Source organism: Hylobates moloch, unplaced genomic scaffold (assembly GCF_009828535.3).
Source record: "Hylobates moloch isolate HMO894 unplaced genomic scaffold, HMol_V3 SCAFFOLD_18, whole genome shotgun sequence".
NCBI lineage: Eukaryota > Metazoa > Chordata > Mammalia > Primates > Hylobatidae > Hylobates > Hylobates moloch.
The window spans coordinates 7,897,122-7,910,561 of NW_026652293.1; the positions used below are offsets into that span (position 1 = coordinate 7,897,122).

Consider the following 13,440-nt stretch of genomic DNA (forward strand, 5'->3'; position numbering starts at 1 on the left):
TTTAACTTAGCAGAGCTTAGAGATTTCAGGCTGGTGAGAGATAAAGAGATTGGGTCTGAGTTTTGTCTCGGCTTTTTGACATTTAATTTACTAGCTCAGTAAGTGACATACAAATGGGATACAAACAACATCATCTAAAACTCCAGAAGACTGGGGAGTCAGAAAAAGCCTAGCCTCTTGGGGTCCCTGCCCAGATCTCCAGTCATCTCTCAGCCCTCAGGGTCCCCTCCCAGCTCAGCTCCTGCCCTTGGCCTCCCAAGACTCTGTTTGTGCCCCAGCCCTGGGTAAAAACCTCCCCTGCCCTCTGTGGGTCATAAGAAAGGCTTTTCTGGCCCTAGAGCAACGATTTGCTCTTTGCCTTAAGAGACTGATGAAGGTGAAACCATCTGTTCTAAATGCTGAAAGACTGCCCAGGAACACACAGGGTGCTGGCTCCTGCCCTCCATGCCTAGAGGGAAACCCTGGGGAAACAATGGGCTTTCCTGCTCCGTGAACTTATCCGCAGAGCAAAGAGGGAGATTCCAGAGGAATCTGCATAATTTGTTAGCGCACTAATCATGTTCAGCTACTCTAGTTGATATGTATACTTGATTTGTTATAGACTTATAAATAATTTATATTTTATGTAATATACGCTTGCATATTATAGGCTACATTCACAGATACAAATCACACACATAAACACACACCTTTTCAACAGCATTGTGAGGGACAAAGCAGGCAAAGCGAGGCTGGTTATCAGACTTTAACAGATTAGAAAACAGATTCCCAGGAGGACAGGAATTCCCCAAGGTCAGGCAGCTAGCCAGTAGTTTTTCTAAGCTGGGTAAAACCTTCCCTGCCTCTAACAGCCCACAAAGGAGGGAAGACCGCGATACACACCTGTCTGGTATAAGGGGGAAGACCGCAGCCGTGCTGTTTTTGAGAGGCAGGTGAGGGAAGGGGAAAGAGGATAAGTCATGTGTCAGGAAGCAGTGTCCAACCAGAGCTGGCCACCTGTCCCTCTTCCTGCCACCATGCACCAACTTTGCTGTTCAGTCACTGAAGCTCATTCTGCACCGGCTTCCTCTCTTCCAGGCTCCAGGGGACCCTGAGCTCTCCTTGTACGACTCAGAGGAGGACATCCCCAGCTACTGGGACTTAGAGCAGGTGAGCTGAGGGACGGGGCTGTGAGGGTGCAAGCAGGATGAGGAGGGGAAGGATGGGGTCGCTGTCAAATACAAGGCGTTCACTCAGCTGTCTCACCTCCAGCCCAGAGCAGTCACATTCAAGGCCACAAAGATTTGTGGTCATCTTTGTTTCTTTTTCTTTTTTTTTTATTTGAGACAAAGTCTCGCTCTATCACCCAGACTGGAATGCAGTGGCATGATCTCGGCTCACTGCAACCTCTGCCTCCCGGGTTCCAGCGGTTCTCCTGCCTCAGCCTCCTGAGTAGCTGGGACTTCAGTCCTGCACCCAGCTAATTTTTGTATTTTTAGTAGAGACAGCTTTTCACCATGTTGGCTGGGCTGGTCTCGAACTTCCAATCTCAAGCAATCTGCCTGCCTCGGTCTCCTAAGTGCCTGGATTACAGGCATAAGCCACGATGCCTGGCCTTTGTTTTCATTCTTCTCACTCCCTGAAAGGCATCGTGAGGAGAGGGTGAGTCACTGGACCAAGTCCTAGAGAACTAGTATCTATTCTTACTCTCCAACACGTCACCCGTGTGACCCTGAGCAAGCGACATACACCCTGGATCCTAGTTTTTATCATCTGTGAAATTAGGGAAACATAAGTAATACCTGTCCCATCCACCACACAAGATTGGCGGGGCAGTCACTTGTTCTTTCATTAATTCAGCAGGTATTTATGGTGTACCTACTGTTTGCCTGACGCAGTTCAGGATGGGCACATAGCAGTGAGCAAAACAAAGGCCTCTGCCTTTTAGAAACTTATGTTCCGGTAGAATAGATTAATTCTGGGTCTACAAATGAATTATTATTGCATGTGGACAAGCCTTAAGAACTAAAAGATATGTGGCTGGGTGCGATGGTTCACATCTGTAATCCCAGCACTTTGGGAGGCTGAGGTGGGCGGATCACCTGAGGTCAGGAGTTTGAGACCAGCCTGGCCAACATGGCAAAACCCCATCTCTACTAAAAGCACAAAAACTAGCCAGGGGTAGTGGTGCACGCCTGTAGTCCCAGCTACTCGGGAGTCTGAGGCATGAGAATCACTTGAACCTGGGAGGCAGAGGTTGCAGTGAGCCCAGATCATGCCACTGCACTCCAGCTTGGGTGACAGAGCTAGACTGTCTCAAAAACAAACAAACAAAACAAAACCTAAAAGGTATACGGATATGAGGGATCACCATCCCCACAGGGCCCCTGGATTAACACCACCCCACCAATGCCCTGAATTAAAAGAAACCAGATGACTGGCTTTGGGTCTATGAGAAGTAGTGTTTCTCTTTATGCCTCTTCCCATTCCTTTTGACATTGAGCTCCATGGTGCTCTGAATCCATCTCTTACAGTGCTGATGGCAGGTGGGACAGATGAGAAAATAGAGCTGGAGCCACAGAGATTTGGCAGACTGATTTCTGTGCCCTCTTGGAATCTCCAGCACTTTCCAAAAAGCCTGGATAGGACCAAAATAGCATATCAAGGACTATTGTCTAAAGAAAGGACTTTAGAGCTTGTCTACTGCCAACCCTCATTTTACCCAATGAGGAAAGTGGAGCTAAAAGGGGGCAAGGGACACGTGGAAGGTCACACAGCACACGGGAGGTGATTCACATGTAGATTTCAGCACCTGCTCCTGCAACGCTGGACTGGTTCACCTCCTAGGCTGACCCTGCCTCTCCCCTGTTCACACACACTCTCTCGCACGCACACACACACACACACACACAGAGGCACACATGGTGCCTCGTTCTGGCCAGGGGTTCCTAGGGTCACCTCTTGGTTGCAGCCACTGTGACCCCAACTGGTCTAACCTCTCTCTTCCCCTCGCACTTCCTTCCTGTGGTTCCTGCAGGAGATGTTCGGGAGCATGTTTCACGCAGAGACCCTGACCGCCCTGTGAGGGCTCAGCCAGTCCTCATGCTGCCTACAGAGTGCCTGGCACTTGGGACTTTCATAAAGGATGAGCCTGGGGTCACAGGGGGTGTCGGGTGGAGGAAAGTGCATCCCCCAGCGCGTGGGTTCCTCTCTCCTCTCCCCCTCTCTCCTCCCCTCCTTCCCTCCCCGCATCTCCAGAAAGAGCCTCTCAGCAGCAGGGGGGTGCTACCCTTACAGGAGTGAGAGTCTGGTGAGCCCACTCTTCACCCGTCAGGCTCTGGCCACAATGGACAAGCCTCCTGCTCACTCCACCCCACCCACCTCTGCCCTGTCCTTGGCAGCTGAAGGACACCTTGACTTCTAGCTTTTACGAGTGAGCCAAAAACAGAAGGACAAGTACAACTGTTCTGGCCTGCTGTACAAGCTTCAAAGTGTCCCAGAGCCCACACGGCTTGGTGTCAGATGGTGTCAGGCTGTCACGGGACATAGGGATAGACTTGGTTAGGACTCTGGCTTGCCTTCCCCAGCTGCCTCAACTCTGTTTCTGGCAGCTCTGCACCCAGGGACCATGTGCTCTCCACACCCAGGAGTCTAGGCCTTGGTAACTATGCACCCCCCTCCATCATCCCCAAGGCTGCCCAAACCACCACTGCTGTCAGCAAGCACATCAGACTCTAGCCTGGACAGTGGCCAGGACCGTCGAGACCACCAGAGCTACCTCCCCAGGGACAGCCCACTAAGGTTCTGCCTCAGCCTCCTGAAACATCACTGCCCCTGCCCTCAGAGGCTGCTCCCTTCCCCTGGAGGCTGGCTAGAAACCCCAAAGAGGGGGATGGGTAGCTGGCAGACTCCTCTGGCATACTAGTAATAGATACCAGTTATTCTGCACAAAAGCTTTTGGGAATCCCTCTTTGCACCCAGAGACTCAGAGGGGAAGAGGGTGCTAGTACCAACACAGGGAAAACTGATGGGACCTGGGCCCAGACTGTCCCCCTTGACCCCAGGGGCCATCAGGGAAATGCTTCCCTTTGGTAAATCTGCCTTATCCTTCTTTACTTGGCAAAGAGCCAGTCATGTTAACTCTTCCTTATCAGCTTGTGGCCCAGAGACACAATGGGGTCCTTCTGCAGGCAAAGGTGGAAGTCCTCCAGGGATCCGCTGCATCCCCTAACTGCATGCAGATGTGGAAAGGGGCTGATCCAGATTGGGTCTTCCTCCACAGGAAGATTCCTTAACACGCTTAGGACCAGAGGCCATCTTCTCCTATGAAGATGAAAATAGGGGTTAAGTTCTCCATATGTACAAGGAGGTATTGAGAGGAACCCCACTGTTGACTTGAAAATAAATAGGTTCCATGTGTAAGTGTTTTGTAAAATTTCAGTGGAAATGCACAGAAAATCTTCTGGCCTCTCATCACTGCTTTTCTCAAGCTTCTTCAACTTAACAACCCCTTCCCTAACAGGTTGGGCTGGCCCAGCCTAGGAAAACATCCCCATTTCTAACTTCAGCCAGACCTGCATTGTGTGTCTGTGTGTTGAGTGAGCTGGTCAGCTAACAAGTCTTCTTAGAGTTAAAGGAGGGGGTGCTGGCCAAGAGCCAACACATTCTTGGCCCAGGAGCATTGCTTTTCTGTGAATTCATTATGCCATCTCGCTGCCAATGGAACTCAAAACTTGGAAGGCGAAGGACAATGTTATCTGGGATTCACCGTGCCCAGCACCCGAAGTGCCAAATTCCAGGAGGACAAGAGCCTTAGCCAATGACAACTCACTCTCCCCTACTCCACCTCCTTCCAAGTCCAGCTCAGGCCCAGGAGGTGGGAGAAGGTCACAGAGCCTCAGGACATTCCAAGTCAGAGTCCCCTTTGAACCAAATATCTAGATCCCCTGAGGACTTGATGAAGTGATCCTTAACCCCCAAGTAATCATTAACCCCCAGACCAGCCTCAGAACTGAAGGAGATTGTTGACCCAGTGGCCTGGAGTTGAGGCTCAGGGAGAGATCTGCAACATATCTGAGGGTTGCACAGCCCGCTGTGGAGGTAAGATTGGAAACATATGAGGCAGAGGGAAGACATTGAAGAAAACATCTCTGCTGGAATATTTGGAAAAGAACACTCTTCTGGACCTGGTTGAAGCAGGAAAGATGGAGGCAAAGTAGTGAAATAATCCAGAATTTCAATACTTTTGAATGTTCTTAGTGATACTGACCTGTGGTAATATAATTCCCAGGGAGGACTGGGAACCTTATCTCTTGAGATATTTGCATAATTTATTTAATTTAAGCCTCATTCTCCTTTTGTTCATTTTGGTAATAAAGTGGATTTGAATTGTGAACAAATGCACATGTTTGGGTGGTTTTCTAGAAAAGCAAAACAAGTCACCTCCACGGAGACCTGGCCCTGCTTTGCATTATCCCGGGGGGGAAGCAATGAGGACTCAGATTTCTCCATAGGTCTCCCAGCTCCTCTCCAGATTCTGATTTTCCATCCTGGGAATGCATAAACTTCCACGATCCAGCTAAAGAACAGAAACTGGGGAGAGAAGATTGGGCTGAGGGGTCCACACACCCAGGACCAGTACCCACAGCCAACTCTGGATTTTTGTGGCTATAGTGGGTGGCAAAGCCCATCACCCCTCTGCATACCTTTCACTCACTAATTCTTTCACATTCATGGGATGCCTATTAAGGGCCAATCCCATCGTTACTTAGCAAAGCCTTCAGAATCCTTAGTGTGGGGCAGCACACAATCTAATCCCACCTTTCGCTCCCCTGTTTGTGAGACAATGCAAGGAGAGCAAAGCCATGGGATTCAAGTGTCATACAAGCTAGGTTGACTGTCAACTGTATTTACCAGCAATCAGAAAAGGAAGAAGATAAGAGGAATCACAGAAAAACAAAAGGCAAAGGCATAAAGGAGACAGCAAGAGGATGAAGCGGAAAGAGATGAAGGACCAGAGATTAGACAAAACAAAGAGGGAAGGGAGATGAATGGTCAATGGTATAGAGATACACAGGAATAAAAAGATGGGGAGAAGCCAGGCACAGTGGCTCACACCTGTAATCCCAAAACTCTGGAGATTTAAAGGATTGCTTGAAGCCAGGAGTTCAACACCAGTCTGGCCAACCCATAGTGCAACCCCATCTCTTAAAAAAAAAAGATGGGGAGAACTAGACGGAGGAGAAACAGTTGAAGGAAGAGGATATGTTGCAGAGGCAGAGAAGTCAATGAGTCCCAAAATGATATTTATTTAAGATAAACTAATCTTGCTTTAGCTGCTATTCAGCTGAGCTGTGGGATTTGGGTAAACGAGCAATTAGCATCCCTCTCGTAGGAGTTTTAGACTTTTTTTCTAATGATGCTATCTTAGCCTGATTCCCCCTGGATGCAGAACCTGAGACAAAAGTCTGCACGGGCTATTCAGGCAATGATCTCAGGGAGAGGAGTGATGGGCAAGAGTGAAAACAGGGAGGCAGAGAAAGCCAACACAAGAAAGAGCCACTGTGAAAGGCAAGTGGGGTTCTACCCCACCAGTCCTTCCCAGGAGCCCTGTGAAAAGTATCTGCAAACTGTCCTAGAGAAACATTTAACGCTCACACCCATAGTCCATTGATCAAGGATGGCCCTATGGGTATTAACTCTTCAACAAATACAGGATGCATGGATATGCGTGCAGAGCAGTTCCCAAGGTGGCCCATGCTAGGGCATCAGTGACGCACCTGCAGGAAGGAAGAGGTATGGCATGGCTCCTGGGAGGGGCTGGCAGATAAGACTATCCAGAACCATTATTCCAACAGAGGCTTAGTAGGAGGGTTTTGAGTGGCACATAAGTAGCATCTGAACTGGGTACATTTCTTTAGCCTTTCATCTTCCAAACTCACTGTAACCTATGTAGTCGTCTAACTACAACATAGCATTAGTCGTATATAGAGGTAGCATAGACGCATTTACCACCCGCCAGGGATGTTGTCAGAGGTGCTCCTGCTCCAGACGGTAGATCAAACAAGATGACACTAAGACCTTCTGTCTCTAAATTGCATAACATAAAAGCAGATTCTTTAGAATTATGCGAGTTACTTCTTACTTCCAGAACTAGAAGTAAACATTTTTCCTTCAACAAAGATTTTTGTTTAAATAAGGGATTTTTTAAACAAACTTTTTACTTGGAAATAATTTCAAACGAATAAAAAGTTGCAAAACTAAAAGTATCACAAGAGGCTGGATGCAGTGACTCACACCTGTAATACCAGCACTTTGGGAGACCAAGGCAGGAAGATCATTTGAGGCCAGGAGTTTGGGACCAGCCTGAGCAACAAAAGGAGATCTCCACCCCTACCCCCCATTTCTACAAAGACAATTTAAAATTTTTAAAAATTAGCTGTGCACGGTGGCACGTGCCTATAGTCCTAGCTACCAGGAAGGCTGAGACAAGAGGATCACTTGAGTCCAGGGATTTGAGATTACAATGAGCTATGATCACATCACTGCACTCCAGCCTGGGCAACAGAGCAAGACCCTGTTTTCAGAAAGAAAAAAAAAATCACACAATAAACACTGTATGCTCTTTAATCTGGTTCACTTATGGTTAACATTTTACTCCATTTGCTTTATCATTTATTCTTTCATTGTCTCTCTTTTCTTTTTTTGTTTTTAGACAGAGTCTCGCTCTTGTTGCCCAGGCTGGAGTGCAATGGCATGACCTCAGCTCACTGCAACCTCTGCCTCCTGGGTTCAAGCGATTCTCCCTGCCTCAGCCTCCTGAATAGCTGGGATTACAGGCACCTGCCACCGCACCTGGCTGATTTTTTTGTATTTTTAGTAGAGACACGGCTTCACCATGTTGGCCAGGCTGGTCTCGAACTCCTGACCTCCAGTGATCCGCCTGCTTCAGCCTCCTAAAGTGCTGGGATTACAGGCATGAGCCACCACCACCGGCTTATGTCTCATTTCTTTCTCTCTGGACATGCATAACTTTTTTCTGAGGTATTTGAGGATGAAGTCCTTTAACTTTAAATACTTCAATGTGTATTTCCTGAGAGATAGTCTCTTACATAATCACAGTACAGTTATCAACTTAATGCATTTACATTGATCCCATACTTTTATCTAATCTACCATCCATATACCAATTTTGTCAGTTTATCTAATGAAGCATTTTTTCTCTCCAGCACAGGATTTAATCTAAAGTTAGGTATTGAATTTATTTTCTTTTTTTCATTTATTTATTGAGACGGGGTCTCACTCTATCGCCCAGGCTGGAGCGCAGTGCAGCTATCACAGCTCAATGTAGCCTCAACCTCTGGGGCCAGGTGATCCTCCCACCTCACCCTCCCAGGTAGCTTGGACCATAGGTGCATGCCACTACTCCTGGCTAATTTTTGGTATTTTTTGTAGAGATAGGATTTCTCCATGTTCCCCAAGCTGGTCTCAAACTCCTCAGCTCAAGCAGTCCTCTTGCCTCGGCCTCCCAAAGTGCTGGGATTACAGGCATGAGCCACCAGGCCCGGCCAGGTATTGAATTTAGTGTCCTTTTATCTGGAACATTTCTACAACTCATCTTTGTCTTTTACAGCATTGACATTTTTCTAAGATTGTGGTTCACCCACCTTTCTTTGTATTCCTCATTTTGCATTTGTCTGATATTTCCTCATGATTACACTGAGGTTTTGCATTTTCTCCCAGAATACTCCATAGGAAATGCTCTGTCCTTTTCTGCCTAACATATCTGGAAGCACATAATGGCCACCAGTCTCTCATAGGTGAAATTAATTTTGATTACTCAGTCAGGGGTGGTGTCCGACTTCTCCACTATATGATTACTGGGTTTTTTTTTTCTCCCTTGCAACTTATAGTTTGTGAGGACACACTTTAAGACCATGCAAATATTCTGCTGCTCATTAAAATTTCCCCTAAGTATCCATTGACAATTCCTGTCTGATCCTATCAATACTACGATGATTGCAAAATGATTCTCCAATCCCAGCACACCCTCTACATTTACCAGTCCTAATAGGCATCCTACTATAACTAAGAACACTCGCTTCTCAGATTTTTCTACAATTTCCTCAAAATTGTATATGTATGTTTTTGTGCCTGTTTATGTGCACATGTATATGTATGAATATGTATATATGTGTGTATGTACATTTGTAGGTACGGGTATGTAGCCATGTGCCACATAACAATGTTTCAGTCAATGACAATTGCATATACAATAGGATCCCATAAGATTATAATACTGTATTTTTATTGTACCTTTTTCTGTGTTTACATACTTAGCATTGTATTATAGTATGCAGTACAGTAACACACTGTATGGGCTTCTAGCTTTGGAGCAATAGGCTACACCATGTAGTCAAGGTGTATAGTAGGCTATACCATCTAGGTTTGCGTAAGTACACTCTATGATGTTCACACAATGACAAAATCACCTAAAGAGACGTTTCTCAGAATGTGTCTCCATTGTTAAGCAATGCATGAAGAGGGCCCTAACTAGACATTGAATCTGCCAGCACCTTGACCATGGACTTCCCAGCCTCCAGAACAATGGTGTGTACATGGATATATTTCCTAGTGCTGACTGCTGAAAGTTCCAAGAAGCAATGACACCCAGTAAAAAGGAACAAATCTAGTACCCAGATTTCAGCTTCTAACACCATTCCTTTCTAAAAGGAGACAGAACTTCTTAAAAGAAATGGTTGATTCCAAGGCCGGGATAGGATTGGTACAAGATAAGTCTGGAATATATTTTTATCCAGAAAGCAAGGAATTGTTCCAAAAAATTGATGGGAGTATGCCACAAGGTCACAGGAACCAGATCAAAGTGGCCTCTACGCGCAATTTAAGCACCAAAATAATTAAATACAAGAATGAATTTTAAACCATTAAAAACAAGAATTGAGCTATTGCCAACGATGATGAGAGAGAGAGAGAATTAGAAAGGCTTTCTAGTTGCTAGAGACTGTGTGTGTTGCCCCAAAATTCGTATGTTGAAATCCTAACCCCCAAGGTGATAGTATTAAGGGCTTTTGGGAAGTGATTAGGTCATGAGGGTAGAGTCCTCGTGGATGGGATTAGTGCTCTCATAAAAGAGACCCAGAGATATCTCACCCTCTGCCATGTGAGGTTACAGTGAAATGACAGCTATCTATGGACCAGGAAGAGGGCTCTCACCAACATCAAATCTGCCAGCACGTTGATCTTGGAATTCCCAACATCCTTGGTTTCCCTTGATGTTGTCATCCCAACATCTGAGTTCTGGAAAGGTGTAGTGGCTACTGGCCCCCAGAGGAGGGCACACTGCAGAAGTGGCATGACAATGTGAGGAGTTCCACTGACCAGCTCCTCTGTGAAACTGGTGAAAATTACTAAAAATAAAACAATAAAGCCTCTAGAAATAGTCCTAAGGGCAAACAGCAAATGAAGAAACATCTATTCAAGAAAATCTATGAAAATTTAATAAGAAAGCAAAATCTATAAGCCTAAAACATATTTATATTAGCCCCAAAGTACATCTTCATGTTCTTTATCTATAATAGCCCCCAAGTACATCTTTATGTTCTAGGTGAGGACAGACCCTACTAGATATAGAGGAAGGTCAGTCTTTACTGCGGATAACTGAAACTGTGGGTTTCACTTTACACATTTTCAGTTACCCGCAGTCAACCCTGGTCTGAAAAATATTAAATGGAAAATTTCAGAAACACACAATTCATAAGTTTTAAATTGCATGCTGTTCTGGGTAGCATGATGAAATCTTGCACCATCCTGCTGTAGTTCTGCCTAGAATGTGAATCACCCCTTTGTCCAGCATATCCATGCTTATACACTATGTGCTCATTAGTCACTGAGTAGCCATCTCAGTTACCAAATTAACTGTCACGGTATCACAGTGCTTGTGTTCAAGTAACCCCTATTTTACTTAATAATAGCTCCAAAGTAGGCCAGGCGCAGTGGCTCATGCCTGTAATCCCAGCACTTTGGTAGGCCGAGGCGGGCGGATCATGAGGTCAAGAGATGAAGACCATCCTGGCCAACATGATGAAACCTGGTCTCTACTAAAAATACAAAAATTAGCTGGGCATGGTGGTGCACACCTGTAGTCCCAGCTACTCAGGAGGCTGAGGCAGGAGAATTGCTTGAACCCAGGAGGCGGAGGTTGTGGTGAGCCCAGATCGTGCCACTGCAATCCAGCCCGGTAACAGAAGGAGACTACATCTCAAATAATAATAATAATAATAATAGCCCCAAAGTACAAGCATTGTGACGCTGGTGTATTGTTATAATTGTTCTATTTTATTGTTATTCGTTAATATATTACTATGCCTAATTTATAAATTAAACTTTTTCATAGGTATGTATAATATATACAGCAAAAAGGCTGGGCGCGGTGGCTCACGCCTGTAATCCCAGCACTTTGGGAGGCCGACGCGGGCGGATCACGAGGTTGGGAGATCGAGACCATCCTGGCTAACACGGTGAAACTCCGTCTCTACTAAAAATACAAAAAAAAAAAAAAAAAAATTAGCCAGCCGTGGTGGCGGGTGCCTGTAGTCCCAGCTACTCGGGAGGCTGAGGCAGGAGAATGGCGTGAACCTGGGAGACGGAGCTTGCAGTAAGCCAAGATCATGCCACTGCACTCCAGCCTGGGTGACAGAGCGAGACTCTGTCTCAAAAAAATATATATGTATATATATGTACAACAAAAAAATAGTATAAACAAGGTTTTATACTATACAAGGTTTCAGGCATCTATTGGGGGTAGATGGAATATGTCACCCACAGATAAGTGGGGGACCACTGTAGGTTTTTTAAATTTAAGAGTATGGTATTTCTCTCCATTTTTTTAAGTCTTCTTTTGATAATTTCAGAATTGTTTCCATATGGCTCTTACACACTTCTTTTTTTTGGAGACTGAATCTCACTCTGTCATCCAGGCTGGGTGCAGTGGTGTGATCTTGGCTCACTGCAATCTCCATATCCCAGGTTCAAGTGATTCTCCTGTCTCAGCCTTCCCGAGTAGCTGGGACTACAGGCACGTACCACCATACCCAGCTAATTTTTGTATTTTTAGTAGAGACGGGGTTTCGTTATGTTGGGCAGGCTGGTCTCGAACTCCTGACCTCAAGTGATCTGCCCGCCTCAGCCTCCCAAAGTGTTGGGATTACAGGCGTGAGCCACCGTGCCCAGCCAGCACTTACACATTTCTTAAGTTTAACCCTAAATATTTTTTACCACCTTTACGAATGGAATTTCTTTTATTATATTTTCTAACTGGTTGTTGTTGTTTACATGTATAAAGGCTATCAATTCTGTATATTAATTGTGCATCCAGACTACTTACTGAATTCTCTTACAATGTTAGTAGTTTTGCTTTTGATTGCTTCAGGTTTTTCAGCTATATATTCTATGTCTGCAAATAATTATAACTGTACCTCGTTTTCAAACTTTATACCTATAATTTTTTTCTCTTATCTAATTGCATTGACTAGTATCTGCAAAACTAGTTCTTTCAAACTTTTTCCTAGTCCAATACTAGGAACATACCCCATTATATGCATCATATGTTGACTTTGAGGGCTATATAATTGTTCTGGAATTAGAACTTGTGCTCCCCATTGTTGTAATAAATCTCTTCCCCATAAATTTATGGGTACAGAAGTTATAATTGGTTGAATAGTACCAGATTGTCAATCGGGCCCTTCACAATGCAAAATATAGCTACTTTTGATATACTTCAGGGGCTTGGCCAACTCCAACTATGTTAAATTGAGTGGGTTGAATTGGCCACAGAGACAGCCAGTGCTGTAGAGAAATGATTGAAATGTCCACTCCTGTATCTACCAAACCTTTAAATTTCTTTCCCTGAATAGTTATTTCACAGGTAGGACATCTATCAGTAATTTGATTTACCCAGTAAGTTGCTTTGCCTTGTTTATTTGTGATTCCAAATCCTCCTGTTCATTTAATCTCACTTTTTCCCATTCCCACATATGGCACAATCAGGAGCTGTGCTACGCAATCTCCTGGCTCTGCTTTCCAGGGAACAGAAGTAGATATAACAATTTGAATTTCCCCATTATAATCTGAATCAATGACTCCTGTATGTATTTGTACCCCTTTTAAATTTAAACTAGACCTGCCTAGAACTAATCCTATTGTCCCTGCTGGCAAGGGACCACAGACTCCTGTTGGGACCTTTCATGGGGGTTCCCCAGGCAGAAGACTCACAGCTTTTGTGCAGCATAAATCTACTGTGGCACTACTGGCTGTGGCAGGGGACAGACATCATACAGGGGTGAGGGAATGACCTGAGCTGGAAATGCCCCAGTTTGGAATGGGGCCTGGGATGGGCCCCTCATGCTGTTTCCTGAAATCAGATTCCCATCTTTATCAAACTTA

The 13,440-nt window shown here is 45.3% G+C and overlaps 2 protein-coding genes across 2 annotated transcripts in view; one reads left to right on the top strand and one right to left on the bottom strand.

Moving 5' to 3' along the window:
* SLC26A9 (solute carrier family 26 member 9) overlaps positions 1-5,440 on the top strand; it is a 30,640-nt gene extending 25,200 nt beyond the window's left edge. Inside the window, exons 20-21 of the mRNA XM_032136962.2 lie at positions 1,078-1,149; positions 3,017-5,440. Of these exons, the coding sequence (XP_031992853.1) occupies positions 1,078-1,149; positions 3,017-3,064 (120 nt within the window). The 3' untranslated portion in view covers positions 3,065-5,440. The remainder of the gene's footprint in view (positions 1-1,077; positions 1,150-3,016) is intronic.
* Positions 1-13,440, bottom strand: part of RHEX (regulator of hemoglobinization and erythroid cell expansion) — a 919,952-nt gene that overhangs the window by 156,815 nt on the left and 749,697 nt on the right. The window lies entirely within an intron of this gene.